The 26,546-nt window shown below is 48.6% G+C and overlaps 1 protein-coding gene across 3 annotated transcripts in view; it reads right to left on the bottom strand.

Moving 5' to 3' along the window:
- Positions 1 to 23,044, bottom strand: part of Tmprss4 (transmembrane serine protease 4) — a 40,292-nt gene extending 17,248 nt beyond the window's left edge. For 2 of the 3 annotated variants that reach the window (XM_023566214.2, XM_013155681.3), the window contains exons 1-2: positions 22,752 to 23,044; positions 3,171 to 3,204 (exon numbers count right to left, since the gene is read on the bottom strand). In XM_023566214.2, coding sequence (XP_023421982.1) covers positions 3,171 to 3,204; positions 22,752 to 22,754 — 37 coding nt within the window. In that variant the 5' untranslated portion in view covers positions 22,755 to 23,044. The remainder of the gene's footprint in view (positions 1 to 3,170; positions 3,205 to 22,751) is intronic. The other variant, XM_013155680.3, reaches the window with a different exon arrangement.
- Positions 23,045 to 26,546: the final 3,502 nt, after the last annotated feature.

The raw sequence follows: 26,546 nt of genomic DNA, 5'->3' as shown, positions 1-26,546 counted from the left end.
TTGTGTTGGGAATATTCAGAAACTCCTAAAATATAATTGCTAAATACAGTTCCTCACTGTGCTATTGAACATTAGATGTATTCCTCTTATCTCTGACTTATCTTTTGATTAAACTATAAGCTCAGGAAGGTAGAGCCCTCCAGCCCAGTGAGAGCTGAGAGCAGAGGCTTAATAATACTTATAGATGGTTGCAACTGGATGGCTGCCATCTCTGTCAGTCAACAAACAGTAAGTCCTCGCATTTTTCTTGTCTTTGTGTGTGTGTGTGTGTGTTGTATGTGTTTCTAGTGGTTGAACCTAGGGTGCTTGTGTTGAACTACATTTACAACCCTCTTTATAGTTTTGATTTTGAGATAGGGTCTTTCTAGGTTGCCCCGGCTGGGTTTGAATGTGGAATCCTCCTGTCTCACAATCCCAGAGTGTGGGATTGTACGTACATACTATCACATCTGGCTGCTCTTGTCTTTAAGGAAATTATAATCTGGAGAAGGGCAAACAGGGACACGGATGAAAGTGTGGAAGGTGGCGTGTGTTACCGAGAGGCACCATCAAAGGCAGGCTGAGGACAGCTTGTTGAGTGGGTAGCACTCAGGTATAGGTGGAGTCGTGGGACCAGCCCAGGACAACGTGAAGTGGGAACTTGAGTGCCCGTGACCCACAATCTGAGGTGGGCCAAAGCATGTTAGGAAGCAGCAAAACAAACTCAGCTTGTGGAGACGTTTGAAAGCCATGCTAAACACTGGACTTTGTCCTGAAGACAGTGTGGAGTTGTCAAAAGTTTTTGGGCAGTAGAGTTTTGTCTGTGCATAACATGATCAAATAATATTTAGAAAGAGGAATCATTCATCAGGGAGGAGGTGGACTGGATCAAAAGAGGATTAGGGAGGTGAGGTAGCACCTCATTGTGGCCTAAAATGGGTAATAATTACATGTGCACCTCACTCCGATGGCCGTTCAAGGAGCTGGGTCATGGGAATGGCTGTGAACAGTTAGGTTCTCAATAAGGGGCAGAGGTGGTTCTTTCCAGTCTCCTCTCCTTGCAGACAAATAAGCTGTGGAGGTGCCTGGAGGACCTCTCCTTCAGGAAGAGCTAGGACCTAAGCGAGCAATAGGCTGGTCCTCTGGAGGGTGCATATTTTACCTGTTTTGCATGTCTCCTGTCTCTCCCTTTCCTGAAATGAAGACCGCATGAAGGCAGGACTTTGTGCATTCCTGAGTCCCCAGTGCCTGCAACAGTGCCTGCCCTGCAGGAGACATTCACCAAGTGTGTGTTGAATGAATATGCTCCTAAGCACACCCCTTCCATCTGTCTTCAGATCTCTTTTTATCCTGCTTTGCATGATATCTAGACACCTGTCTAGTTCTGTCCTTTTCCTGTACTCTTCAAAAGCAGAGAATGACACCCTGCCAGAATCTGGCACTCTAGAAATGCTGATTTTAATGAAAACTTCATGTTTTCTTAAAAGAGAGTTTTAACCTTGGACACAGGGGCCAGGTGCTGGGGATGAGGACTGTCTGTGCTTTGCCTGTAAATTGTGAGGGCCTGGCACAAAACAGGTTACCAGTAACGTCAGCTCTTTCACATTTTAGCAGCCAGTTTTCAAAACTACCCTCTCTCCTGTGAATGTGGTGCCATTTAGTTCATTCATGCATTCATGGTTTACTTAGTGGGAGCACCTACCCCTGGGGACATTTTCTATGTTTGTTTTCTTGGAGGGTGAATGATCTGCTGGGGGCCACGAGTCCCCGGGTCCAGGCCCAAGCTCTCTACCTCACAGATGATCTCAGGGTCCTCCGGCTTCTCCTAGCAGGAAGGGAAGGAGCTTCATACTTCCTTTAATTTCTTGAACCCTCTGAGCTATGAATAGCCTGCCACCGATCTTTCCTCCAGTCCGTCTGCCCACTGCTTCTGGACAGCTTCCTGAAAGATGGTGTTTTATTTTCCCTGGCTCCTTGTGACCGCCACAGCTGGACTGTACTCTCCCCTGTGCTTTCAAAGTCAGTAATTAGCCGAATGGACTTCCACAGCCAGTCCTCACCAGAGCCCAGCTCTGCACTGGCAGCTTTGCTTCTGGCCCAGAACAACCTGCTAATCTTCACCTCTGCGCCTGCAGGCTTGGGCTCTTCCTTTCTCCCTGGAGACTTCCTCTCTTCCTTCTGTGCTGACATTTGACTCATCTTGTACGGCCTGGCCCCTGGGGCCATCCCTGACCACTTGAGTAGCTCGAAGGGTTCACTCCCTGCACTCGAGGCATGTGAGGTACAATCATCTCATTTTCTAGTCTGGTGGTTTTCAGGCTTACTCACTGGGTGGAGCCCTAGGGAGCCCAGTGTTCTTTGGGGGTCACCATGGTTCAGTGATCTATTAAATTCCAAAGCATAAAAAGTTACCATTTTTACTTGCTGAAGATTCCATTGTTTGTGTTCGTTATTAACTCATGACCCTCAACTGAGAAATAAACTGTCAAGGTAAGCAGGATCAGGCACTTTCTTATTGATCTGTCCATATTAATTGATGCGTTGTTTGTTTTGCTTGTCCAGTAAGCCAAGTCAAGAATAGATATCAATGGTTTAAGAAAACGTAACATATGCTATTTGTGGGCATGTAAATTCATACAAATACCTTGGAAAATGGTTTGGTTAAATCTATTAGGGCAAAATATGTGATTATTCTATGATTTATTTACCCAACAACTCTGATCCAGGATACAGCCAAATGTAACATTTAAAATTGGGAATATTCTATGTGTTAGATTATTTTTCTGCAGCAAAACAGGCAAACACTGCCATTTTCTTTCCAACCAGTGAAAACATGGGCCAGCATGTTTCTCGACAGCCTGGGTGGCCTGTAAACTCCACGAGGGCTCATCGTGGCTAATAAATCCCAGCATCCAGCAGCAGCCCAGGCCCTGGCATGGTGATGGAACTGGGGAATCTCTGCTCCTGGAGCTTTAAGCTTATTAACCCTGTTTCCCCAGAGACTAGGCCTCCTCCTTCTAGAATAAATCCTGGAATTTACAATTACTTAACATTTATTGACTGTTGGATTGATAGGAGCTGGATGTCTCCTGCACCATTTGGCATGCGGTAATGAGGGCCATGTGAGACTAGCTCGATTCTGCTTGGTAACTGGAGCTCAGAGGCTGAAGGAGACAAAGGACCGAGCTTACCGAGGCTGTTCAGGGGATGGTCACTGTTGGGATCCTGTAATGAAGGAAAAAACAGTGAGTTGGGTGAGGGAACCTCTAAGGTGGGGCTAGCTGGCCGCAGCAGACCCTTGATTCTTGTGTGTGTTCCTTCACTGTGCTAAATCTAAGTGGGGATCTCTGTGAGCTCTATAATCGGTTCAAGATAAAAATTTCAGTCATGTACCTATTTGACCTGGCCTAACTCGTTTACTCACTGTAACAATTAGCAATTATTGAAATGACTAGTTGCTAACGTTATGTATATTGCTGAATTCTGCCTTATCTGTTTTCATCAATAGTTTGCCTAGTTTCACAGATAGCATATTTCTGCAAAAGCTTGAATAGATACTTTACAAGTGGCTAATAAATCCCACACTCAAGAGGCTGAGACAGGAGGATTGCTGAGAGTTTGAGGCCAGCCTGGGCTACAAAGTGAGTTCAAGGCCAGCGTGAACTGTACAGTGAAACTCTGTCTCAAAAAAAAAAAAAAAGTGACTAATAAGTACTAAAAGATGTTCAGTGCGTTTACATCTGAGGCAAATGCAAATTTAAACTACAGTGAAATATCTCTACATAAACATCAGAATAGCTAAACTTAAAAAAGCTGACAATATTTGGTGCTGATGAGGATGTGGAGCATCCACTGTTTGTGGAGTGTAAATTTATCCTCATACTTCGGAAAATGGTTTGGTTAAATCTACTAATGCAAAATATATGACTATTCTCTGATTTGTTGACCCAATAATTCTGACCCAGGATAAAGCCAAAAGAAATACACATATCTAGCAAAAACTTAGAGATGAATGTTCATAGTAGCTTCCTTAGTAATAGCTAACCATCAGAAGAAACCCCATTGCTGATTAAGAGCAGGGTAGATAAAATGTAGTCTACATAATTTATAGAATTACAGCACTAGACTAGAGTATAATAGTACTAAATACGGTGATCTGGGTGAAATTCATAGACAAGATGGAGGAAAGAAACCAGACACAAAAGTATACACTGCATGAGGTTTAAGAGGTGAAGTCAAAGTTTAAGAGGTGATAACAGTCAGGGTAATAGTCATAACTAGGGAGGGAGGGGTGGTTATTGGAAGGAACACAATACAGCATTCTGGAATGTTGAGAAACTTCTAGATCTTGTTCTGGGTGTTGGCTACTTGTATGTTTATATGGGTAAAACCTCATTGAGAGGTTTACTTTTGATTTGAGTGTTTTACTTAAGGGATGTTACACCCAATGAAAGAGCAAACACAAGAACTATCAGAATATACAGTGGCATTTCTGACCGGAGAGCCCCAGAGAGTTTGAGGATCTTGCCCAAAGCACACAGCTAATAGTATGCAGCGCTTGTATTCCAATTCAGCTCTGCAGACAGCAGCAACTGTCTGGATACTACGTCAGCCAGCCATGACCTCATGCACGGAGCATGTATGGAAATGTACAGGGCCCTGCCTTGTCCCTGCCAACACTGGGGTACCATGACCTCTGCACAAAGGGTCAGGCAAATCCCCTGCATGGACACTTAGACCTCAACAGAGCCGAGGGATTCCACACCCTCAACCGGACTGGGAAAGAGAAGAGAGGGAGGAAATCTTGTAGGAGAGAGAAACGGAAGGGCTCAGAGGGCAGGAATCTGAGTGTCTGGTCCGGGAGAAAAAGAGACACGCATACTTTACGTGTGAACCTGCATGTGAGCGTGTGCTCAGTGCACCTATAAAGTGGTGTGAACAAGTGCAAGAGGTGCCTGCCCTTGCATTTGTGTACAGGTGTTGGTGATAACCTAAGACCACGCTCTCAGAAATGCCATTCAGTGGCTTGAGTGAATGGATACTCCACTCTGCCCATCGGCTCTACGCTGTGGCTCTCCTCTCCTCTGTCATTGCTGGAGCTGGATGCAGGGAAAATTTTCAGGATAAAGATGAAGACACATTGGGTAAGCCTGCCTTGTTGTGGCTAGAGAGTCAGGTAATGATAATGCAGACGGTGATTTGCTTACAATTGGCATGTAATAGTTTACAAAATCCTTTTATCTAACTCAGCCAACTCAAGGGTAAAAAGGATTGATATGGGGTGTCTGGTTACCAGCATGAGTAGCATTAAATATTTACCAAACTAAATAGAAGTTGGTGAGGGGGTCATCTTGGACCAGGTCTCCAGGGGGCACTCTGAGTAAGGGTGGCTGGGGGGCATCTCCCGGGGAGGTGGTGTCTTAGCAGCAGAAAGAACCAAGTGGGCAGAAACAAGCTTGGGGCACTGACGACCCTGCATAGAGACTGGCCTGGCTAGAGGGAGGTGAGGACAGGAGAGGGACAGAGGAGGGCGGTGTAGAGAAGACTCCACAAGCATCTGGAAGCAAAGGCAATGAATGGGCCTTGCCAGTGGGGATGCCCTGGGTTTTGGATAAGCAGGTGAGGATGTTTGCTGAGATGCGGGAGGTTGGCAGAAGGACTGGCAGGATACTAAGAGCATCCATCGAGTCCCCTTAACCATCGATTCCTCCTTTTCCACTGAGTTCACCTGTGCACGCATGCCTGCCTGCACTGGTTTGCGAATGCAGGGCAGATTGCTTTTGTTTATCATTCATTCATTAGACACTGACTATGTCCTTTGCTGGATGAGGATTTGCAGCAGAAGCTGAGACACAGAGGGAAATGCTTACAGTCTGCTCCCTGCCTGGCCTCGGCTCCTCATCTTGAGCTGAACTGAAGCAACCCAAGGCCCACCATGGCTAATGCTTCCAACTGCTGTCCCTGAGTGGTGGTTAAAGCAAATGGTTCATCCCCATTTGCAAACAAAAGGGAAAAAGAAAAAGTGTGAACCAAATTCATGCGCTAAGTTGAAACTGCCATTAATCACGGCATCCCTGATACCTCCCACAATGTCCCACATGTAGTAGGTAATGAATAAATATTTATTGATGTCAGTGTTTGTTGAGTCTTTCAGAAGCTGCCTGTGGCATACAGTGTTCACAGTGAAATGCTGAGCTTCAGTTACAAGAAATGAACTACAGTGACATAAAATAAGATGGTGGCATTAGTGATTGGATATCAACAATAAAAGAAGTTCCCAGCAGACGACACACAGTTCAGAAGCATTTTCAGAAGAGCAAAGGAGCAGTGAACACTGGGCACAGAGTGATGCCAGCTTTGGTAGAGTGTGGCTGGCATGGCTGCTACCCTATAAGAGATATACAGTCATTAGCAGCTAAGTTAAAAAGTGGAAGAGGCCTTCCCTCCTACCTCACTGGGGCACGGATGGGCATGTGAGAGAGGAAGAGGGATCTTGTGAATAGATGGAGGTCGTTATTGAAGCCCTAGGATTTGTTGGGGTGTATGAAGTTAAACTCACTGCTGCTAGAGTTTCAAATGGGCCCCGCATGGGCCAAGAGTGAAAACCGCCCTCGTTAAAGGCCATGCTTTATCCAGCGCTGTACACCCAGGGTTAAGACAGAAAAGAAGAAGCCAGTGGCTGTGGAGTGGTCAGTGGAGGTCACCCTAGGCCCTCTACTGCTTTCTCTGACTATCATGAAGCCTAGGTTCTTCCACTGAGTAGAGCATTCCTTGGGTTTTCTTGAAGTTCATGGGTAAACATCACTGACACAGAGAGATCACAGAGGATCTCTGGGAAAAGGAGTGCTGTGGGTCACGGGTATCAGGGCTAAAGACCAAGGAGGTAGGTACGGTTTAGGCCTGTGAGTGGCGTTTGGGGACAATCAATGCCCTCTTGATCCACATAGAGCCAGGAACTTATAGCCAGTCCCATCCCCTCTCAGCCAAGAATAAATTCTGGGCTGAGGAGAAGAGAGATTTGGGCTGAGACAAGTGGACACCAGATGAGAATAGAGAGCCGGTCACCAGGCCACTCCCACCGAGGCCAAACAGAAGTGTCTTGTGATGGCATTGACAGAGGGAAGAGAGGTTGAGAAGTCAGCAAAGACCACCTGAGACTCTTCTGTCTTTCTAGAAACATCTTTTCAACTTGAACCTAGGTCCCGGCCCCAGCCCACCTCCAGTGAAGGCACTGACATTTTCCTTTCTGTCCAGGCTGCTGGGAGGCTGGGACTGTCCACTCTGCTGATTCAGTCTGCTGCAGAGCCCTGACTCACAGGTGTAGTCTAGTCAGTGTCCTCCTGCTCTGTGGAGGACAGTAGAAGAGCAGGAATGCCCAGGCCTGGGGCGCAGGAGGGCCCAGGCTGGAGAAGGCCGGTGGTGAGGGGGAGTTAGAGCTGGGTGGGAAGTTGACGGCTGAAGAGTGTCTGCCTTGTCTGATTAGCTCAGACTCTCCCTCCCTCCCTCCCTTCCTATTTTCCTATCTTCCTTCCTTTCTTTTAAGTTGGTCATTGGCAGCTGAAAGGCATCACTCCAGAACCCAGATGTGGAGGTCGAACAATTAACCATTGCAGCTGAATATTGCTATACAATAGTCTTCTTTCATAAATGATGTCCTTGGGATGACCTTGAGAAATTATCCCCATTTACAGAGGAAGAAGCCAAGGCTCATATTTGTTAAGTAGCTGCTACACAGCAAATAAGAGACCAGCCCTTGGGGGTAGGCTTCTGGGGGCGTGGGGACTGTTGTTTTCAGTTCCTTGAAATTTCAGAAACCCATTAGGCGAGTGACAGTAGCTGGTACTGGGTCCTTCTGAGTCTCCACCTCCCCACGATGGAGTCTTACTGCCGCGCTGGGCAGGAGGGAGGGTGTTTATTGGTGCTGGCATCTCTTCTTCCCTCTTCCATGACCTTTCTTATCTAAATGCCCCCCCCCCCATTATGTTTTTAGATCTTGGGGCTCCTGGGCTCCTTGAAGTGGCTTCCCACACTCTGAACCCTGACCTGCGTCCCACCCCACCCCGACTGCCCCCAGTGGTGCCCTGTTTGCTAGCTTGGATGAGAGGCAGTCTGATGCCTTTTCCAGGCTGCAAATGGCAAACAGACCTCTTAGAATCCTGATTCCCTTTCAGTTCAGAGATGACGGGAGCCCCTGCTCATAGGGGATAGGAGGTTTAGGATAGAAGGTTTAGGATGCTACACAAACGCCACAAAGAACCAGCATCTTCTGACTTCCTGTTAGCCGTGGTTATACGTCTCCGGACCTCAGGTCCCTGCCAGGTAACTGGAAATTGTCTTTCAGACATGATAGCAGATAAAGAGTGAATAACCTCACAGTGAAACAAGCTAGTATTCCGGCAGGCTAATAATGAGGTGAAGAGGTGACAGCTCACGGAGGCCAAGGAAACAGAGGAAACAGTTCCTCTGTCTGCTGTCCTTGCGGAGCGGCCTGCCTCGGGGCCTTGGGCCTCACTTCCTCCCTGCAGTGCTGACTCTGGAGAGAAGTCGGTCAGGGCAGAGCTGGAATAACTGGGGTGTGGACAAAGGGGAAAAATGAGGGGTGCCTTAAAGAGGGCTTTCTAGCCCTCCCACGGCCTTAGCAGCTTCCAGCTCCTGTGGGGAGACAAACCCTGGCTTTCCATGATCTCAGAGGGAAAACCAAGAGCCAGAGATGCTGCTGTTGCTAGGTGATGAGATAACCAGGTCCTCTGAGGCTCTGGCAGGTGGCAGCTAGGTTGCTGAGACCAGTGGCAAAGCAGTGGGGGGAGCCCAAGGGACGGGGTGGGGAACGTCCTCTGGGTGAGCCAAGAGACCCACGGCTGCTCACAGTGAGCTCGGAGTGGGGCTGGGGCGCAGCTGGCGTGGGCACGCAGGGGCTTCTCTGGGTGGCCTCGTAATCTCTGAGCCCCGACCTACATCCCACCCCGACCCGCCCGGAGCAGTGTCCTGTCCACCAGCCTCAGTGGTAGGGAGTCTGACGCCTTTGCCAGGCGGCACGCAGGATCCTGTCTCTTGGGTGCCTCAGTCATGACAGGTAAGGTATCGGGAGGAGGACGTGGAGGGCCGTGTGATCAGGATGGGGAAGGGGCTGCATTTCCCAGGCCTGGCTGTGAGGCAGCAGAGCAGAGTGGTGGGGAAGGTTCTCAGAGGTGACAACCACGCTGACTTCTAAGGAGCCTCTGACTTGTGACCTTGTCTGCAGGCAGGTCCCTGGCTCCACACAAGGAACCTTTGGAAGCATTCTTGCAAATTCTGCCCCAAACTCTGGCTGTAATGTCCTTACTTACAGCCACATATTTTCCCTTACGTCTAGTGTCAGCCTTCGGTGCTACATTAGAAACCATTTTGTCTTGTTCAAAGCCACATAGGTGCTGACCTGTTGGCAACTTGAGCCAGGGACCTCAGCCCCCCTCCCAGGGTACAATAGCTCCAGGGCAGAGCCTGGGGCAGGCGAGAGGTGTCAGGTGACCTGTATTGTCCTGCTGCCAGTCAGCTACTCAGCTCTGTCATTTAAGAATTAGCCTTTGTGTTTGGGCACGGCTCTTAACTCTAGGCAGAGCCCTGGAAGATGGCAGAGAGGTGATTATTCTGTCTCCCAAATGGAGAATCTGAGGCTCTGGTGTGATGATTTTTCTTCTCAAGTCAAATGGCAGGACAGGGAGTGAGACATCAGTACGGGCCCAGTGGGTGGAACCGACCTGCAGACAGCCCAGGGACCCCATCAGGCACACTTTCTCCCTGGTGGGGAGATGCTAAGTATCCCCTAGGAGTCCATGAGATCAAGAGCTTCTGTTGGTCCCTGTCCCGGGGGAAGCAGTTCCTTCTCCCCACCCTTCTAAGTTCTCTACTGTCCTGCTTTGTTCAGTTTTTCTCTTCCCGAGGTGGTGGAAGCCCACCATCTGAGTCCACTTTGCATTGCCATCAGGATCTGATGGGAAGGAAGCTGATTCTCCCTCTGCGTATCTAAGGATTATTTCTAACCAGAGAAGGAAAGGGACTCTGGAGAGCCACCAGGGGTCACACAGTGTTTTGGGAAGTGCTGATGAAGCTTAAAACTTAGCAGAATTCTCCAAACAGTGTGATTTACCTTCCATCTGAGATGCTGCCTGAGGTTTATAAAATAGTTCTGTAGAGTTTATGCTTAAGCTTTGATGGTGAGAAGGAAGATGGGGAGAGGGGACAGAGTGTGGTGGTCGAGGGTCTGCTTCTGTATTGCTTTGCTGAGCATCCTGGCGCAGTCTTTGTTTCTGAGGTTGAGTCTCCCCAGCTCTGCAGTGTGGGTGTGATAAATCTGACCTCAGGAGATGACAGTAGTGAGCAGTGATTGTGTAAGCTGTGCCACACGCTGGGTACAAGTGTGCCTTTTCAAGCCCTCCTGAAACTCCTCTGGTACTTTGATGGTCTCCCAGGCTAGTGTGTGGTGCCCCTTGCTTAGTCTTTGTGGTTTGATGGGTCTCAGCACCCCTGGGCTTTGGGTGGAGCACCCCTCGGCCCAAAGTGCTGGGAGGTGGAGGCAGTGCAGGGGTGGGGGTGACAGTCTTCTAATCCCTGTGGCTCCATTGGGGGATCAGAAGGGGATGCTCCTTGTGCCCTCTCTTGAGCAGATACACTGACCCAAATCCAGCTCTGCCTTTTTCTTTCTTTCTTTCTTTCTTTCTTTCTTTCTTTCTTTCTTTCTTTCTATCTTTCCTTCCTTCCTTCCTTTTTGGTTCCAGGGATTGAACTCACGAGCTCATGCTTGCCAGGCAGACACTTACACTGTTGAGCTAAACCCCTGGCCCAAGCCCTGCCTTTCTCAGTCATGCCTGTCTTTTGTAAGTTTGTAAAGTTTTCTCAGTCTCAGTTTATTAGTCTGTCAAATGGGAAGAATACTTTGAAAGGTCATTGGTGGAGATTAAGATTATGCATCTGATGGTCTTGGCTTGGTGCTTGAAATGGAGTTTAATAAGTGGACAATGGTTCCATCTGCTCCCATCACCCTGGTGACTGGGAGCAGACTGTACTCAGCATCACGGAGGGTCAGCGCTGGAGTTGCATCTGAGGGCAGGCGTGGGCGGGATGCTCTGATGATAACCACCTGGCTTGGCTGCTGCAGCGTGTGCCCACAAAGGTCTCAGCTAATCTAGATCGCTCTCCTGGGAGCCTGAATTCATGATCTTATAAATAGAGCTGCAGTGGTGCTTCCGGGACTTCTCTGCATTATTACTGTGAGGTTGCATAACCTGAAGTTCCTTTCCCATTTTTCTGCCCACTCATGTAACTCTGCGAATGCCTCATGGAGTTTTTCCTCACTGGAATGCCATTTGCTAGGATGTTTGGGGGTGTTAGATGGCGGATAGAACTCAGGCTCTGAAATCCCACCTCCTGGGTCTGAATCCTTCCTCTGTTGGTCACTGGCCTGAGGCTTTAGGTGAGTTACTAACCACTGAGGACCTTGATTTCATGAGAGAGAGAGAGAGAGAGACAGAGAGAGACAGAGAGACAGAGAGAGACAGAGAGAGAGGCAGAGACAGAGAGAGACAGAGAGTCAGAGAGACAGAGAAACAGAGAGAGACTTTCACTGTCTTCTTCCTAATGGGTACCAAGTAGTGCATTGCCTGGTATAGGAACTATCAGCTGTAACAATAACAATAATAATAATAATAATAATAATAATACTTTATTCATTGAGTGAGGGGCTGTGGTGGTAGCCTGGAGACACAGCAGTGGACAAGAGGCAATGACCTCATCTCCATGGAGCAGATAATATTTTATTGCTCTTAATAATTAATAACAATATTACAATAGAACCTGGTAAGTGCTTGACATAGTAGATACTCAAGCACTATTCATTATTAATGGGAAAGAGTTTTGTAGAGAGCCTGGCATGTAGGTGACAGGGCTGAACGGATGGTAGCTATTTTGGTGGTTTTGTAGGCCAACAGGCCTGACAGCAAGAGGGCAAACTGTGGACTAAATGCACTTCAGGAAAGTGGCCAGGACATTTAGGGGGACCCTGAAGTGATGTCATCTGACCTATGTGAATGCTCTCTGAAGAGAGGGCAGAAGATGCAGGACAGAAAGCAAAGACCAACGGAGGGGCAAGGGTAAACACGGTCCTTTAAACCGTCTCTCCTAGGAGAGGCGCATGTGCAGAAGCTGTACTGTGAAGGATATTCTGACAGCAGGCAGAGCGGGCCTAGGTGTGGTCTCTGGCACCCTTGGGCTTTGGACAGACCCTCTCCCCAGGGCGAGAGGTGGGGACAGTGCAGGAGTGGGTGGGGCCGCAGCCCTCCAATCCCGGGGCTTCGTATGGAGAGCTGCGTGAGATTTCAGTGGGGCATGAGACCAGACTCACTGGGTGCAGCCACTGAGCTATGTGACTCTACGATTCTTCTCCAGGGTCTGGCTCAAAAGAGCCAGCCGCTAGCCTGGGCCTTCTGTTTCCTCTGCCCAGTAAGACTCATCTCCATTCACTCAAAAATTTCTCTCTCTAAATTGGTTTTCTACCCTTTACGATCTCATGGCAATTTAGGTGTTTTTCCTGGGCAGCCTTAGCTATGAAACTTTGCTGTATTTTTCTTGAAAGTTTGTTTCAGTTTGCCCATAATTTTCCTTTCTTCGTGATCCTTAGTAGATCAGTGAAGGAGTCTCCTTGTAAAATCACCTTGTCTTCCCTGCACACTGGCCAGTGCAAAGGCTTCACTCCAAAGCACAATTTGCTGGAAAATTTACAGCTGTGAGACAGTGAAATGGAACTCTACAATTGGCTCTATGATTACTCCACAATTGCTCAGGCAACTTGGGTTTGGCCTCCTGGGTCTTCATCTTGGAAAGAATGAGGGAATTCCAGGGTTCGGAGTGCCCGCTCTGTCCCTTTTAGACTGAGGGCACCTTTCTGAGTTACTTCCGATCTTTGTGCTTCCATTCCTGTCTGCAGAATGAAGATGTCAGCATCTGAGGGTGTTGGTGTCTTTCTAACTCAATGCCATGTGAAAGTGCTTCTCAAAACACAAAGCGCTGTTCTTGTTGCACTAGGCTGAGGGCAAAACAGGGCTGCTGCTGTGATTATTCTCTGTAAGACCACCGACAGCCCCTGCTCCTCAGGAGAGCTCCTCCCAGCAGCAACTGGACTGGAGATGTGATTGTGGGTGTTGTTCCCACTGTCAGGGCAGCAGCGGGATGAAGTGGGGTGACTGGCCTCAGCTATAGCTGCACCCTTTTTTTGTTGGTATGCATTAGTGAATGTGGGCTCTGACTCTGCCTGGGAAACTGTTTTACTTGCGCCATCTCTGAAGATCAAAACTGGGGCTGATTGTGCATATTCATCTCTGAATCTCACAGTGTTTTGCCAGTACCTACTCTATGGTGACTCAGGGATCCATGCTGAATGAATGAATGAATGAACAAATGCTAGCTTAAGATGAAAACAATTGAGATTGCAAACGTGCCCGAAACAGTCCTGGTGATCAGTTCGGCCCTACCGCTGCGCAAAGTCTGATGCTGGATATCTTAGGACAGAAGACGGCGCTGCCGCCCCGGTACCGGGGCTGCCTCAGCCTCTCACCCTCTTCCTGTAGTGCTCTTTTTGGCTGCTGTGTACGGGAGTTTCTAGTTGTGTGTGGATTACATTAGGAAGCCGGGAGCAAGGGGTGGGGAAGGGTGTTGCAGCTCTGAGCCTCGTTACCAACATCCTTGCTGCGGGAGGGAGAAGGAGGCTCAGGGTAGAGCCTCACATGTCACAGGGGGATTGGTACAGTGGCTCTTCTTTCCTGTCTCTGGGGTTTCGAGGCAGGCTTAGGTTGTCCCTCACTCACCTTCAGCCCCTGATCTCTGAGATGGAAACAGTTTGGTCACCTCTCTGACGGGGTTGGGCGTGGCTTTTTGGTCGGACTTGGGAAGCCTTCTTTTCTGTAGATCTGAAGCTAGGGGATTCAGTTTCGAATCATTTGTCATTCATTCACACACAGTGACCAAGTGCCTCAGCCTTGCTAGGTCTGCGCTGTTTGGAGCTAAAAGACTTAGATCTTTCCCCAAGAAGCTTAGAGTCTATAAGAAATGACATTTTAAGTTTGAGGAACTCATGGCTTGGGAACTTGAAGTGTCTGATTAGAACTGATGTTTTCATCTGAAGAGGTAACTGAGAAATCTGACTTTCAGGCCTGGAAGCATTTGATTGCTGCTGTGCTAGGCTTGTTCTGGGGCTTTGGGAAGCTGTCTTAAGCCCTGTTTGTGATGTGTTTTTCTCATTTCTCTCCCATAAATCTTCTTCTCATCTTCTGAATGCAGTGCCCCCACCAGCTCACCTTCCGTCTCCCCCCTCTCTGACCCCCACAAGGCTAGGGCCTGTGCTCCCCGTCTCGTATGCTAGCACACATCTCAGCTGCTGGTTAGACCAGTATTGTGTGAGAAGCATCTGTCCCTCCCTCCCTGCCACCCCTCCAGCCCCTGCACCTAGGAGAGCAGGACCCAGGTGGGTTTTCTTTCATTCCTGTGTGCATCTTGAGTGCCTGGCACAGATGGGCATGGCACTCTCCTGTGCGGTGAATGAACAGAACTGGGCTTATCTTCTCCTGTCTGGTGAGGAGACGACCTCAGCCAGATTCTGGGGGTGATGCAGCATGGTAGCTGCTACCGTATTTCCCCCAGAGTGGTGCTGCCGTGCTCCAGGGCACAGTGGGGACCTTGAACTTGGACTTGAGGGAGGGGCTTGTGTGACACCACAGTTCTCAGCCTGTGGCCTCATCTGTTCCCTGGGTACTTTGTTCCGCATGGCAGGATGCCCCTTGTCCCCACACTGCCACTCTGCCTTGTGATCCCACACAGTTCCCTCTGTCTGGAACACCCTTCCCACCTTTTCTACTTGGACAGAGCTGGCTCATCCTTCAAGGTCCAGTGCAGGGATTTTTCTCTCGGGGGACAACTTCCCAACCACGCTGGGGAGAATCTGCCTTTTCAGTGCTGGAGGTCACTTGAGGTCACCTCTGGATTCTATTTGTCACACTCTGTTTTAAGCACATCAAAGGTAGAACCTAGACCAGGGATGGCGAATCTTTCAGTAACAAACATCACACTGTGGCACGCGTGCCATAGTTTCTCCAGCACTGACTTCGACCCACCCTGCCCCATTAAGAGCCTGCTAATGGCAGGCACTGATTAAATAAATGGTGATAGGGACTGGAGCTCTTTGGAGTCACAATGACATCAGGTTCCTGCAGGCAGGTAGAGAGGGCACACTGACTTGCCTCCTCTTTAAACCCCAGTGAAACCCAAGCAAATCCTTCGCTTACACCAGTGAGCAAGAGAAGGAAGAGGCGGTGGGGAGGAATCCCTTCAGGGCAGCTAGAAAGGTGGGGATTGACCTCTGATGTCACCAAGGTATTAACCCTCTTTGCTGAGCCTCTGACATGGTCAGGGCCTCCTGGGCAGTAATGAGTTAAGGCCAGGGTGGGTGGGTACTGAAAGTTTTGGCCCAGGCCGGACACTGTAGCTGGAAAAGCCTCAGCTGGAACCAAGGAGCCACGATCTCCCCCACCCCTAGGAGTTTACCTATGGCGCCAAAAGAATACCAATGGGCTACTTGTGCATCCCTAATGCCCCTCAGGCACCACCCCAACCTAAGCTACATGTGTGCCCCCACTCCACGTGTTCCACAGAGAAATCGCCGACCCTGGGGGGGGCATACCACACCCCAGGGGATTGGAGGTGTCTCTCCCCGCATTCTCAAAATAAAGGTCATTTATATTTCATACTTCTTATCTTTTCAGCCACTGCCAGTCCCCCACAGTTCTATCATATGGTTCCCTGACCTGGAACAGCAGAAGAGGGACTCCTGGGGCTTTTTCCCAGTTTGAGTCCCCTGCCGTTCAGGACCAGGACCAGATTGCATCCTGCATTAATTCCTCACTTCTACACTCGGGAGCTGTAAACTTGTCGATGCTCGCTCCCAAACAGCGACACAATTTACCAAGGTGAGCAACCCCCCGGAGATTGCCGCTGGGCCAGGCCCCAGGCAGGTTTTCTCCCCCTTTCCGTGGGTTCCAGTAAAGCTCTCACATCCTTAGGTAGCCCAAGGCAGGGCCTTTCTGGGCAACTTGTGTCCACACTGAAGGACTCTCATGTCCTTTGGGTTCGGATAGCCCAAGGCAGAGCTTTCCTGGGCCAGCCCACACTGAGAGACTCTCACGTCCTTCAGAGCTTTTTAGGTTCTCACGGGCAGAGTTGTTACTGAACCCACATGAAATCCACTTGTATATATTGGTGACGGCCAATTATTACAAAGTTTTGGAACCATATAATAACTGATTGGTCTAGAGTAAAAAGTGATGACTTTAAACTTGACAGACCACGGTCCGTTGTCTCATCTGGCTATAACTCCATGGGCTTAGACCCCACACCAGATTTTATCTTGGGAACCATTTCCTGTCCCCCCCCACCAAAAAAAACCCCATACCTATCTATGGCTTATCACACTGACGACAAGTTTACAAAACTCTCTATCTTTAAGCCTTTGTTTTGGGAATGTGTCCTTTCCCACCAGTGTCCCCGTCCCTTTTGTTTCCTCGCTGCTTCCTTCCCCCGTCCTGCCATGCACGCCGACCCATTCCATGCCGAGATGGAAAACGAGCCCAGTGTTGAGAGATATGCACAGGACTGCGTTAAGCTGCCTTAAGCTTTCACGCCGCACCCCAACTCTGCATGGTATCTCAGCTCTCATGTGGCGGACCTGCATGGGGTTCGGTTCTAATGCCATGCCCTAATCCGCGTGCCCCATGAGCAGTTTCAGCTCCATGTGGCGGCTCAGCTCCACATCGGTGGGCTACTGGTCATGCCTCTGGGAGCAGTCCCAGCTTCACGAGAGTCCCAACTCTGCCTCCCAGCTCTGCCCCCCCCCCCCCGTGTGCCACACGCCCACCACTGCTGCCTTGCATGTTTCCAGGGCAGTCCCAGCCCTGCCCTGCGTGCTACGTCTGGATGCTCACCCCGCCTACACTCTGCGTGTGCCACCCCCAACCTGGTGCACAGCCTGCCCTAAACACCCTGTGTGTTCTACCTACGTGCTGCATGCCAGAGAGATCCCAGCCCCTGCCCCAAGCGCAGGTATGGCTCTGTCTGCAGGCACGGCTCTGGCTGCCAGCACAGAGACAAACACAGCAAGTCACAACAGACAGTTCATCTTACTGATCTGATACTGTGTTCCCATTTTCAGATATAAAGTTCAGATTGTTTCTGCTGCCTTTTTTTTTTTGTTCCAGCCAAGACAAATGCCCCCACCCTGGGCACACCCCACCCGGCCTCAGACTTCCATCCTGCCTTAGGCACTGCACATCTCCCAGCCAGGCACATTTTCCAGGCAGGCTTCTCCCAAACACAGGCGCCGCTTTAAACATAAACACATAAACAGCAGCTTGGTGGCTCTGCTCAGAGATGCTTTTTTTTTTTTTTTTTTTTTTTACAAATTTCAAACAAGTTAATCAAGGTTGAATAAGCTGGCAATAAATAAGACTTTGGCTGATAAACACGGGACAGTGGCTGCCTGGTAATTTTACCAGCCTTGTTTATCAATCGAAGCCTTCAATAACCTCCTGTTTAATGACTAAAATTAAGAGATATTTATCAATTCCTTTTGCTATAAACCACCAATAATGTTCTATGTTAAGCTTACTGCCTATATTACACAGTATTGTCATTTGTCAATTCCTTTTGCTATAAACCACCAGTGGTGTTCTGTGTTGGGCTTATTGCCTGTATTGTACTATGTTGTCGTGGATCTCCTGTTTAACAACTAAAATTAAAAATAATTATAAATTACTTTTGCTGGGAACCACTAGCTCTTTTCCAAAACAAGGAAGGTGGTGAAAACACATGAAATGATTCAATATATTTTAAACTACTGAAAAAAATCACTTCAAGGGTTTTGTTGAAAGTTTTAATGTTGTCTGAGAAGTGAGAGGAAAGGTAATTGACTGCTAATAAGTAAAAAAAAAAGAGGGACAAGAAAGTGGTTTTGTCTTTAAGTAAAAATGTCTGGCTGTGCCAGAATGTGAAAGAAGATAGGAAAAGCTCAACTTGAGGGTATATAGTAAGTTGTAGAAAGCTCGAGAGGATGTGAATTTTATTTGTCTTGGTGTCTTAGTTACTTTTTAACTCATCGCTGAGACAAAATACCTGAGGCCCAAAGTTGGGAAAGGAAAGGTTTATTTCTTACAGTTTTTGGAGGTTTCACTCCACACTCAGTTGGCTCCAAGACAGGTGGGCATGGCTGGACCACAGTTCATGGCAGCCACTGACAGCAAGCTCAGAACCAGCAAAGAGAAAGACACACCTTCTTCCCGCCATTACATCACATCCTGGCTCCACCCCTATGTAGGTTGAGCACTGACACCATCAATCCAAGCACCAGACAATAAACCAATCACAAGTACACAATGCAAACTCATGAGGCCTGGGGGACACAGACATAAACCATGAGACTTGGTTTATAGTACTGCAAATAATAGGTTTGAAAAGAAGTAAATGTGTTCAGAATTTGACAGTATTAGATCAGTTTTGGTAGATTTATTCATAAGATTGGTGAACCTTTACTGCAAAATGTTTCCATTAAAATGAGATTATACTCCAAAAGGGGGAGGGCAGACTGAAGCCTTTTTTGTTAAGTATGTAATTTCAGTAAAATGATGGCCTGCTATGTGACACCCTGGAAAAAAGCGATGTGCCATCCCGATGAAGCTTGCTCTCTGCTCTGGAATGCCAAAACCATGTTTACATTACAGGCCGCTCAGAAAGGGCAGCAGGGCCAGCACTGTGGCAGAAGCCAAACTTAAACCTTTTTGCAGCCTATCTGTATTGCTAAACTCATAAATACCTTGTTGATTATATTTGACTCCTTCATACTTGCTCAATTCTACAGATACCTTCTACTATAGTCCAGATCCCACAACAAAAAGGCAAAATTTGACCTTCAAACCTCATAGAGATCCTAATATGGCTTTTCATGTTTTCAACAACAGAAACAACACTTGTGACACTTGGAGTTCTGAGACAGGTAAACCGACACAAGGTGGAGCTGCCTGGCCCTCCCCATGGATCATGCCTTAAATGCAGCAGAAGACATTGGGCAAGAGAGTGCCCCATCCTGGTGTTCTTTGAGACCTTACCCCAGGGCTACTGGACTGTCCTAGCCACCAGAGAGTGGGTAAGCCTAACTTCCAGCCCTCACAGGAAATGTCAACACTGCCAGATTCATCGCCAACAGATCTGCTTAAACTTGCTGCTAAAGACTGACAGGGCTCAGGGCCAACAGCAGCCCCCTTTATGGGTGTTCATCTCAGAGTCCAAGTTCCACTAAAAGTCTCAGGTAAGACATTCTCTATACTTGTGGACATAGAGGCCAAATGTACAGAGTTCTTCCTGAGTTTTCAGGCTGCTATATTAAGTCCTCAAATCTCTAGGAGGTATTAAAGGTCAACCTGTACCATTTACAATCAGGGCCTATTTCGTGCAGGTCCCAGTCCTAAATCTTAAAATGCCTTTTATTCCCTTGTGTTTATACAGGTTGACCCAGACACTGAGGTCTCAACAAGCTTCCACCTATCATCACTAGTAAACCTCTCCTCAGTGATATAAGACCACCTCCTTCCTTTCTTATTCACCAATTTCTCAGGCAACCCTGGTCAAGGCTGACAGATACATTTTGTCTTCTCACTTGGTTTACACTTTTTCAGGATACATGGAAGCCTTTCCCACAACCAGGGAAACTGCTGATATACTTGCCAAAGTCCTGTTACAGCAAATCATTCCAAGGACTACAACCAGGTTACAGCGACCCATACCTACCTGATATTCTTGGCAAACTGAACAATGATCAAAGTTCCTAGACTGCCATTCTGGTTTCACATCACTCAGGCCCCAGATCTAACCATCCTGTTGCCTGCTCATCTCTGCCTTACCAAGACCTCACAGCCATGACTCTTAGGCTGTCATGTTTTGTTATCCACTTTGGTTCCTAATTTCTTACTTTCTATTAATGATCATTCTTACAGCAGGACTCTTGACAGTCTTTCCTAAAGACTCCCACATCATACGTAAGATTATCCTCATAATGTTCTATGTGATGACTGTCTTAGTTCTTTCTACCCTCAGCTGTTTGGTTAAACGTGACATCCCTGAAAGCCTAGGCCCTTACCTTCCCTATACTGGTACAACTACCACCTTCCCTGCTCCCCCTATTTTTTTCCAGTTCAACTCCTGGACCAGAAACAAGTTTTGCCCACCTACCCTCTTAACTTTTATGCTTTCAGATGGGGAGTGATCACTTCTCATAACTTCATTCCTCCTAACCCCACGTTTAATTTTCAGAATTCTGCCTTACCGTGGAAATGTTTCTACCTCAACATCATACTGTTATAATGACATGTCTAAATCAAAAGCACCTTTCCTTTTACCTCACTTGGGTCCTTAAATATGACAGTGCCATGTCTCCTTATAACATCTTATTTCTTTGTTTTTCCAGTCTAACATACATGCATTCACCAGTGAAGTTGTCCTGGCTAAAACACCTGGCACCAGCTTCTGCATAGGCATCAACTGTCATCCTGTCAACTCCCCTAGACCCCAGTACAGCGCCCTCTGCCAGCAGGAAGCAGTTAAAGAGAGAAATATTCACCACTTTTCATAATAATAATAATCATAAGATGGGATATGAAAGAGTTTTGGCCCAGGACAGACACTGTAGCTCGAAAAGCCTCAGCTGGAACCAAGGAGTCCTTATCTCCCCAATCCCTAGGAGTTTACCTATGGCTCTATCTTCTGCACCCCTAGGAATTTACCTATGGCACCAAAAAAAATACCAATGGGCTACTTGTGCATCCCTAATGCCCCTCAGGCACCACCCCTAACCTAAGCTACATATATGCCCCCACTCCACATGTTCCACGGAGATATCGCCGACCCCAGGGGAGATGCCATGCCCCAGGGGATCGGGGGTGTCTCTCCCCGCATTCTCAAAATAAAGGTCATTTATATTTCATACTTCTTATCTTTTCAGCCACTGCCAGTCCCCCACAGTTTTATCAGGGACCATTTCCTCTCCAGGCATCAGCTACAGAGCAAACTTGACCTTTCCCTTAGGACTGGATACTGGGCTCTGACCTCTGCTCAGGACACATTCATAGCTCCAGGCTTCCATGAGAATACCCAGGTTCAAGGACTGTTAAGAGGCAGCTCAGGGCAGGACTTGGACTGTGTACCAGGGAGGGGCCTGCATGTAAGGGAGGAGGCAGAGAGGGACTGGCAGACAGAGCCTGGCCCTGAATTACCTGGCCATGAATTACCCCATCCACTCCTCAGGGCTGGGAGCCGTGAGTATCCCGGCCTCTTAGCGGGAACCCTGGCCTCGTTAAGCAGGACCACACAGGCTTATCAGACACAGGTGGAGTAGTGGCTGCTCGGGGCCAGCAGCTCCCTCAATCCTCTTCCCAGCACTGGCCAGGCTGCTGTCTTGCTTCAGGGGCCCCATGTCTGATCCCTCCACTGTGGGGTGCCCCGTGCCTCCTCTCTCCCTACAGCACCGCAGGGCCCCTTCCTCATATGACAAAGGGTCAGGGTTAGAGGTGACACTAGCCTGTTATTTCCTGGAGTAGATTCCTCTAGAGTCACAAGGGCTTTCATTTTATAGTTTCCTGGTTTACAAAGTTTATAGTTTCCTGGTTCACATATACCAGCCCACTCAGCACCTCCACTCTCCCTCTCTGTGCCTGGGGGACTGCATTATGCTTTCATTTTACAGAGGAGTGAAGTCTCAAGGCAGCACAGCTAGCCTGTGGGCTTTTTCTTAAGGTTTGTGTTCCTGAAATCTGTCCCAGAAACTGTTCCATTGTCTGCTGCTTCCTCATAAGGGACACAGGTGTCCTCAGTACCACCCAGTAACCGCTCTGGTGGGCACTTCTGTTCTCACCAGGAGCCGCAGAGCAGCTGGTGCTTTGGTCCAGCAGAAAGCAAGATGCCCCTCCCTTGACCTGCCCTTGCCAGACTTTATTTCATTATAGTAGGGTGATGGGCGGTGCCTGGGCAGAGGCTCAGAAGAGGGTCACACGCGGGCCCAGCAGTTCACATCCTTCGCCCCAACAGCTCCTTCTTTCCCCTCCTCCTCTCCCTCTTTTGCTTCCCTTCTTTTCTGGTTTCATTTTGGGCAAGTGCTTCAACTCGGTCAGGAAGAAAGATAAAGCTCTCGGTCTCACTTCAGACCCAGCCGTGTCTCTTCTCCTCCCTGGGCCTCACTTGTCTTGCTTGAAAAATGGAGTTCATTCGCTGTGCCCTGAAATAGCGAAGATGCTCTAGGTACTCAGAGGAGGAGGACAAGAGAGGGGGAGAATAAAAAATGATCTAGCAGATATCCAAAGACACCGTAGGCCATTTTGGAGATCTCTGCAGTTCTCTTAAAAAAAAGAAGAGGACTCATTTTCCCTAGTGGGTAGCAGACACCCAAGCAGCCCCTGCCCTTGAAACAATAGTGCCAACCTCTAGCCAAGAGACCAGGAGACCTGTGCACACAATGAACAGGCAGGATATGGAGAGAATCCTCAGAAGGGGCGGCCCTGGCTTCTGCAACCGGCTTCTTTGGTGGGCGATGGAGGGAAAGAGGAGGCCAGACGCGACAGGGACTGAGAAGCAGCCAGCCCCTCAGCCTGCTTGCAGGTCCCTTTATAGGGAGCGCACACTCCCCTAGCCTTGGCAGCTGGGGTGCCCACACTCACCATGCTGGTTCTGTGGCGGTCCAGTTTTCCCACAGCCTGGAGCTGAGATCTTCAACCGAAGGCCGGAGGAGGCCTCCTGGGATGGGCCCTGCTAGCCAGCAGGGCAGCACAGGCTGGAAACCTAAGTGTGGGGCCAGCCTCAGTCCCTCATGGCCAGCAGCATCCTGTCTCCCAGCAAGCAGCCACTCTGTTGCTGTATTCCAGGAGTGATTTGAGGACTGTAGGGCTGGTCATTAAAACAATCCTACAGGTGAAGTTGCCAAACTGGAATGATTATGTATCTTGTAACCTGACACCATCTTAGGGGCAGGAACACCTGGAGTCATTCATAAGCCCTTTGGCCTCCTCGGAACAGGTGACACACCTAGAACGGCTGCCACCCAGCTGGCCGGGTGTTGATGGAAGACTCTCTCCTGGTTGCGTGACTTCTCATCGTGTGGGTGATTTTGTTCGGGGTTGCAGAAAGTTGGAGGAGTCTGGGGTTGGGATGGCAGAATTTGCTGCTCCCTAGAATGGGACTGTTGCCACGTGTGGAAGAACAGAATTGGAAAATTCATGGAGAAGGAGTGGATTTCTTCCCTCAGGGGTGCTCTAGTCCCTTCCCGGGACTCCAAAAGCCCAGCTGCCCAGGACAAGACTATTATACAGTATACCGGCCAGTGTCTCCTCCAACGGCCTCATTGGCTTGTTATGCTTTTTGAAAATTGCTGTTCATGTTGTGCTAGAGCCCAGATCGCTCCTTTACAAACTTCTGATTTTGTCCCACTACGTCCTGATGGCCGCAGCTGCCCATACCTGAGGGATGTGCAAGATGAAACCTGGGAACTGTAAGACCGTAGGATCCACTGCCATCTCTCCATTCCGTGGGCAGTGAAACTGAATTTTAGAGACGCAAAGCCCAAGGTCACAGAGTAACCTAATGTCTGATTCTGAACAAACCCAGATCTCTCATTTCTTGGCCCTGCATGTCCTGAGAAACTAGCTTAGATTAGACATGTGCATCAGCCCACCTGTTGAAAATGTGCGTCTGTATCTCCTCTCTCATCCTCACAATATCCCTGTGAGGGGGAGCACTTGCTTCCACTTGAGAGTTGAGGAAGCCACACCTCACGGAGAGGAAGAGGTTCCTGGCAGAACTGGGATTGAGGTCTGGGTTTCCTCTCACTGGCAGCCTGGGTGTATGGTCCATGGCCCATAGTGGACCCCAGGGGCATCTGAGCAGGAGGAAGAATTCCTTGTAGATGTAATTGATTGTGCCTGATCTCAGCCAACCAAGGCCAGATGTTTAGGCTCCTGATTATACGTGGCCACAGCTCTTCCCCCAGGGCAGTGGGCATTATTGCAAGTGGAGGGCAGTGCTGAGAGCCCGTGAGGTCAGAAGAGATGACTTCAGAGCACAGGCTCCGAGAAGCCCCATCCTTTTAAGGATGACTTTGCCAGTGAGCCACCCAGGGCAGGCTTTCCCTTACCTTGGCTCCTCTAGGTGCCAGAACAAACACGTGGCCCACAGGTTTCCATTTCCTCATCTGGTGCTCAGGCGAACAGGGAAATAGGCAGCTGCCTGGGCAGGATGGCTGCTGGGCGGGGCTGGTTGAAAGACGATTTCCCGGCTGCCTTCCCTCCAGTTCTGGCCCCAGACCCAGGTTGAGTCCAGGAAAGGTAGCATATGGGCAGTTTGGGCAGGCTGCTGGATACCCAGAGGAAGAGACTGAAGGTGACGGGTCAGGAGGCTGTGAGGGCAGAGAGCAGAGGCCAGCTTCTCCCGGGTGCCAGGGGCGAGCAGCTAGGCCAGAGCCACGTTCGCTACGAGGAAGAGTCTCTCTTTTCCTTTTGTCTTCCTTTTCCCAACAACTTTTCCTCTGCCTTCCTTCTGTTTCCAGCAAGTGGTCAGAGTCAGGGGCAGAGTTACCATGAACCTCGAGCTTTAGAACCCCTCCTCGGCATGCAATAGGAAAGGTCCCAGCAGTAGATTCTCATGGGTGTATGTTTTTGTAACTTTTGCAGAAGTTTTCAGTATACTTTTTGTAGAAAGGTTCCTCAAAATATATAAGCTTCAAGCCTCACACAACCTGGATCACCCTTGGTAAGAGCATGGGTTCTGGTAGCCATGAAGTCTTTTTTTTTTTTTTTTTTTGGTACTGGTGATCGAATTCACAACCTTGCACTTGTCACACAGGTACTTGTGCTGCTGAGCTAAATCCCTGGCCCTAGCCTGAAGCCCTGGCTCCTAACTGATAGAACTGTGGGGGACTGGCGGTGACTGAAAAGATAAGAAGTATAAAATATAAATGACCTTTATTTTGAGAATGCGGGGAGACACACCCCCGATCCCCTGGGGTGTGGCATCTCCTCTGGGGTCGGTGATCTCTCCGAGGAACACGTGGAGGGAGGCACATAAGTAGCCTCGGTTTGGGGTGGAACCTAAGGGGGAATTAGGGATGCACAGGTAGCCCATTGGTCTTTGTTTGGTGCCATAGGTAAATTCCTAGGGGTGGGGGAGATAGGAGCTCCTTGGTTCTGGCTGAAGCTTTTCCAGCTACAGTGTCCAGCCTGGGCCAAAACTCTTTCATATCCCATCTTATGATTATTATTATGAAAAGGGGCAAAGATTTCTCTCTTTAACTGCTTCCTGCTGGCAGAGGGCACTGTACTGGAGCCTAGGGGAGTCACGGGATGATGGTTGATGCCCATGTAGAAGCTAGTGCCAGGTGTTTTAGCCAGGACAACTTCACTGGTGAATGCACGTATGTTAGATTGGAAAAACAAAGAGACAAGATGTTATGAGGAGGTATGGCACTATCATATTTAAGGATCCAGGTGAGGTAGAAGGAAAGGTGCTTTTGATTTAGACGTGTCATTATATCAGGATAATGTTGAAGTAGAAACATTTCCATGGTAAGGCAGAATTCTGAAAATTAAACATGGGGTTAGGAGGAATGAAGTTATGAGAGGTGATTACTCCCCCATCTGAAACGGTAAAAGTTAAAAGGGTAGGTAGGTAAGGCTTATCTCTGGTATGCATAACATTGGAGTCCTTGGAAATATGGTTAAGAGTCCTGCTGTAAAAAGAATAAGAAATTAGAAACCAAATTGGATAACAAAACATGACTTAGCCTGAGAGTCGTGGCTGTGAGGCCTTGGTAAGGCAGAGCTGAGTAGGCAACAGGATGGTTAGATCTAGGGCCTGAGTGACGCAAAACCAGAATGACAGTCTAGCAATGTTGATCACTGTTGAGGTTGCCAAGAATATCAGGTATGGGTGGCTGTAACCTGGTTGTAGTCCTTGGAATGATTTGCTGTAACAGGACTTTAGCAAGTATATCAGCAGTTTCCCTGGTTGTGGGAAAGGCTTTTCTGTATCTTGAAAAAACAAAATGAGAAGACAAAATGTATCTGTCAGCCTTGACCAGGGTTGCCTGAGAAATTGGTGAATAAGAAAGGAAGGAGGTGGTCTTATATCACTGAGGAGAGGTTTACTAGTGATAACAGGTGGAAGCTGTTGAGGCCTTACTGTGTCCAAGTTAGCCTGTATAAACACAAGGGAATAAAAGCATTTTAAGATTTAGGACTGGGACCTGCACGAAATAGGCCCTGTTTATAAATGGCATAGGTTGACCTTTAATACCTCCTAGAGATTTGAGGACTTAATATAGCAGCCTGAAAACTCAGGAAGAACTCTGTACATATGGCCTCTATGTCCACAAATACAGAGAATGTCTTACTTGAGACTTTAGTGGAACTTGGACTCTGAGACGGACACCAATAAAGGGGGCTGCTTTTGGCCCTGAGCCCCGT

The sequence above is a fragment of the Cavia porcellus genome, unplaced genomic scaffold, assembly GCF_034190915.1.
Source record: "Cavia porcellus strain 051 isolate PalLab524CR breed Dunkin Hartley unplaced genomic scaffold, mCavPor4.1 scaffold_9, whole genome shotgun sequence".
Classification (NCBI taxonomy): domain Eukaryota; kingdom Metazoa; phylum Chordata; class Mammalia; order Rodentia; family Caviidae; genus Cavia; species Cavia porcellus.
Note: the sequence above shows the minus strand (reverse complement) of the source record. Positions and strands in the feature narration are given on the sequence as shown.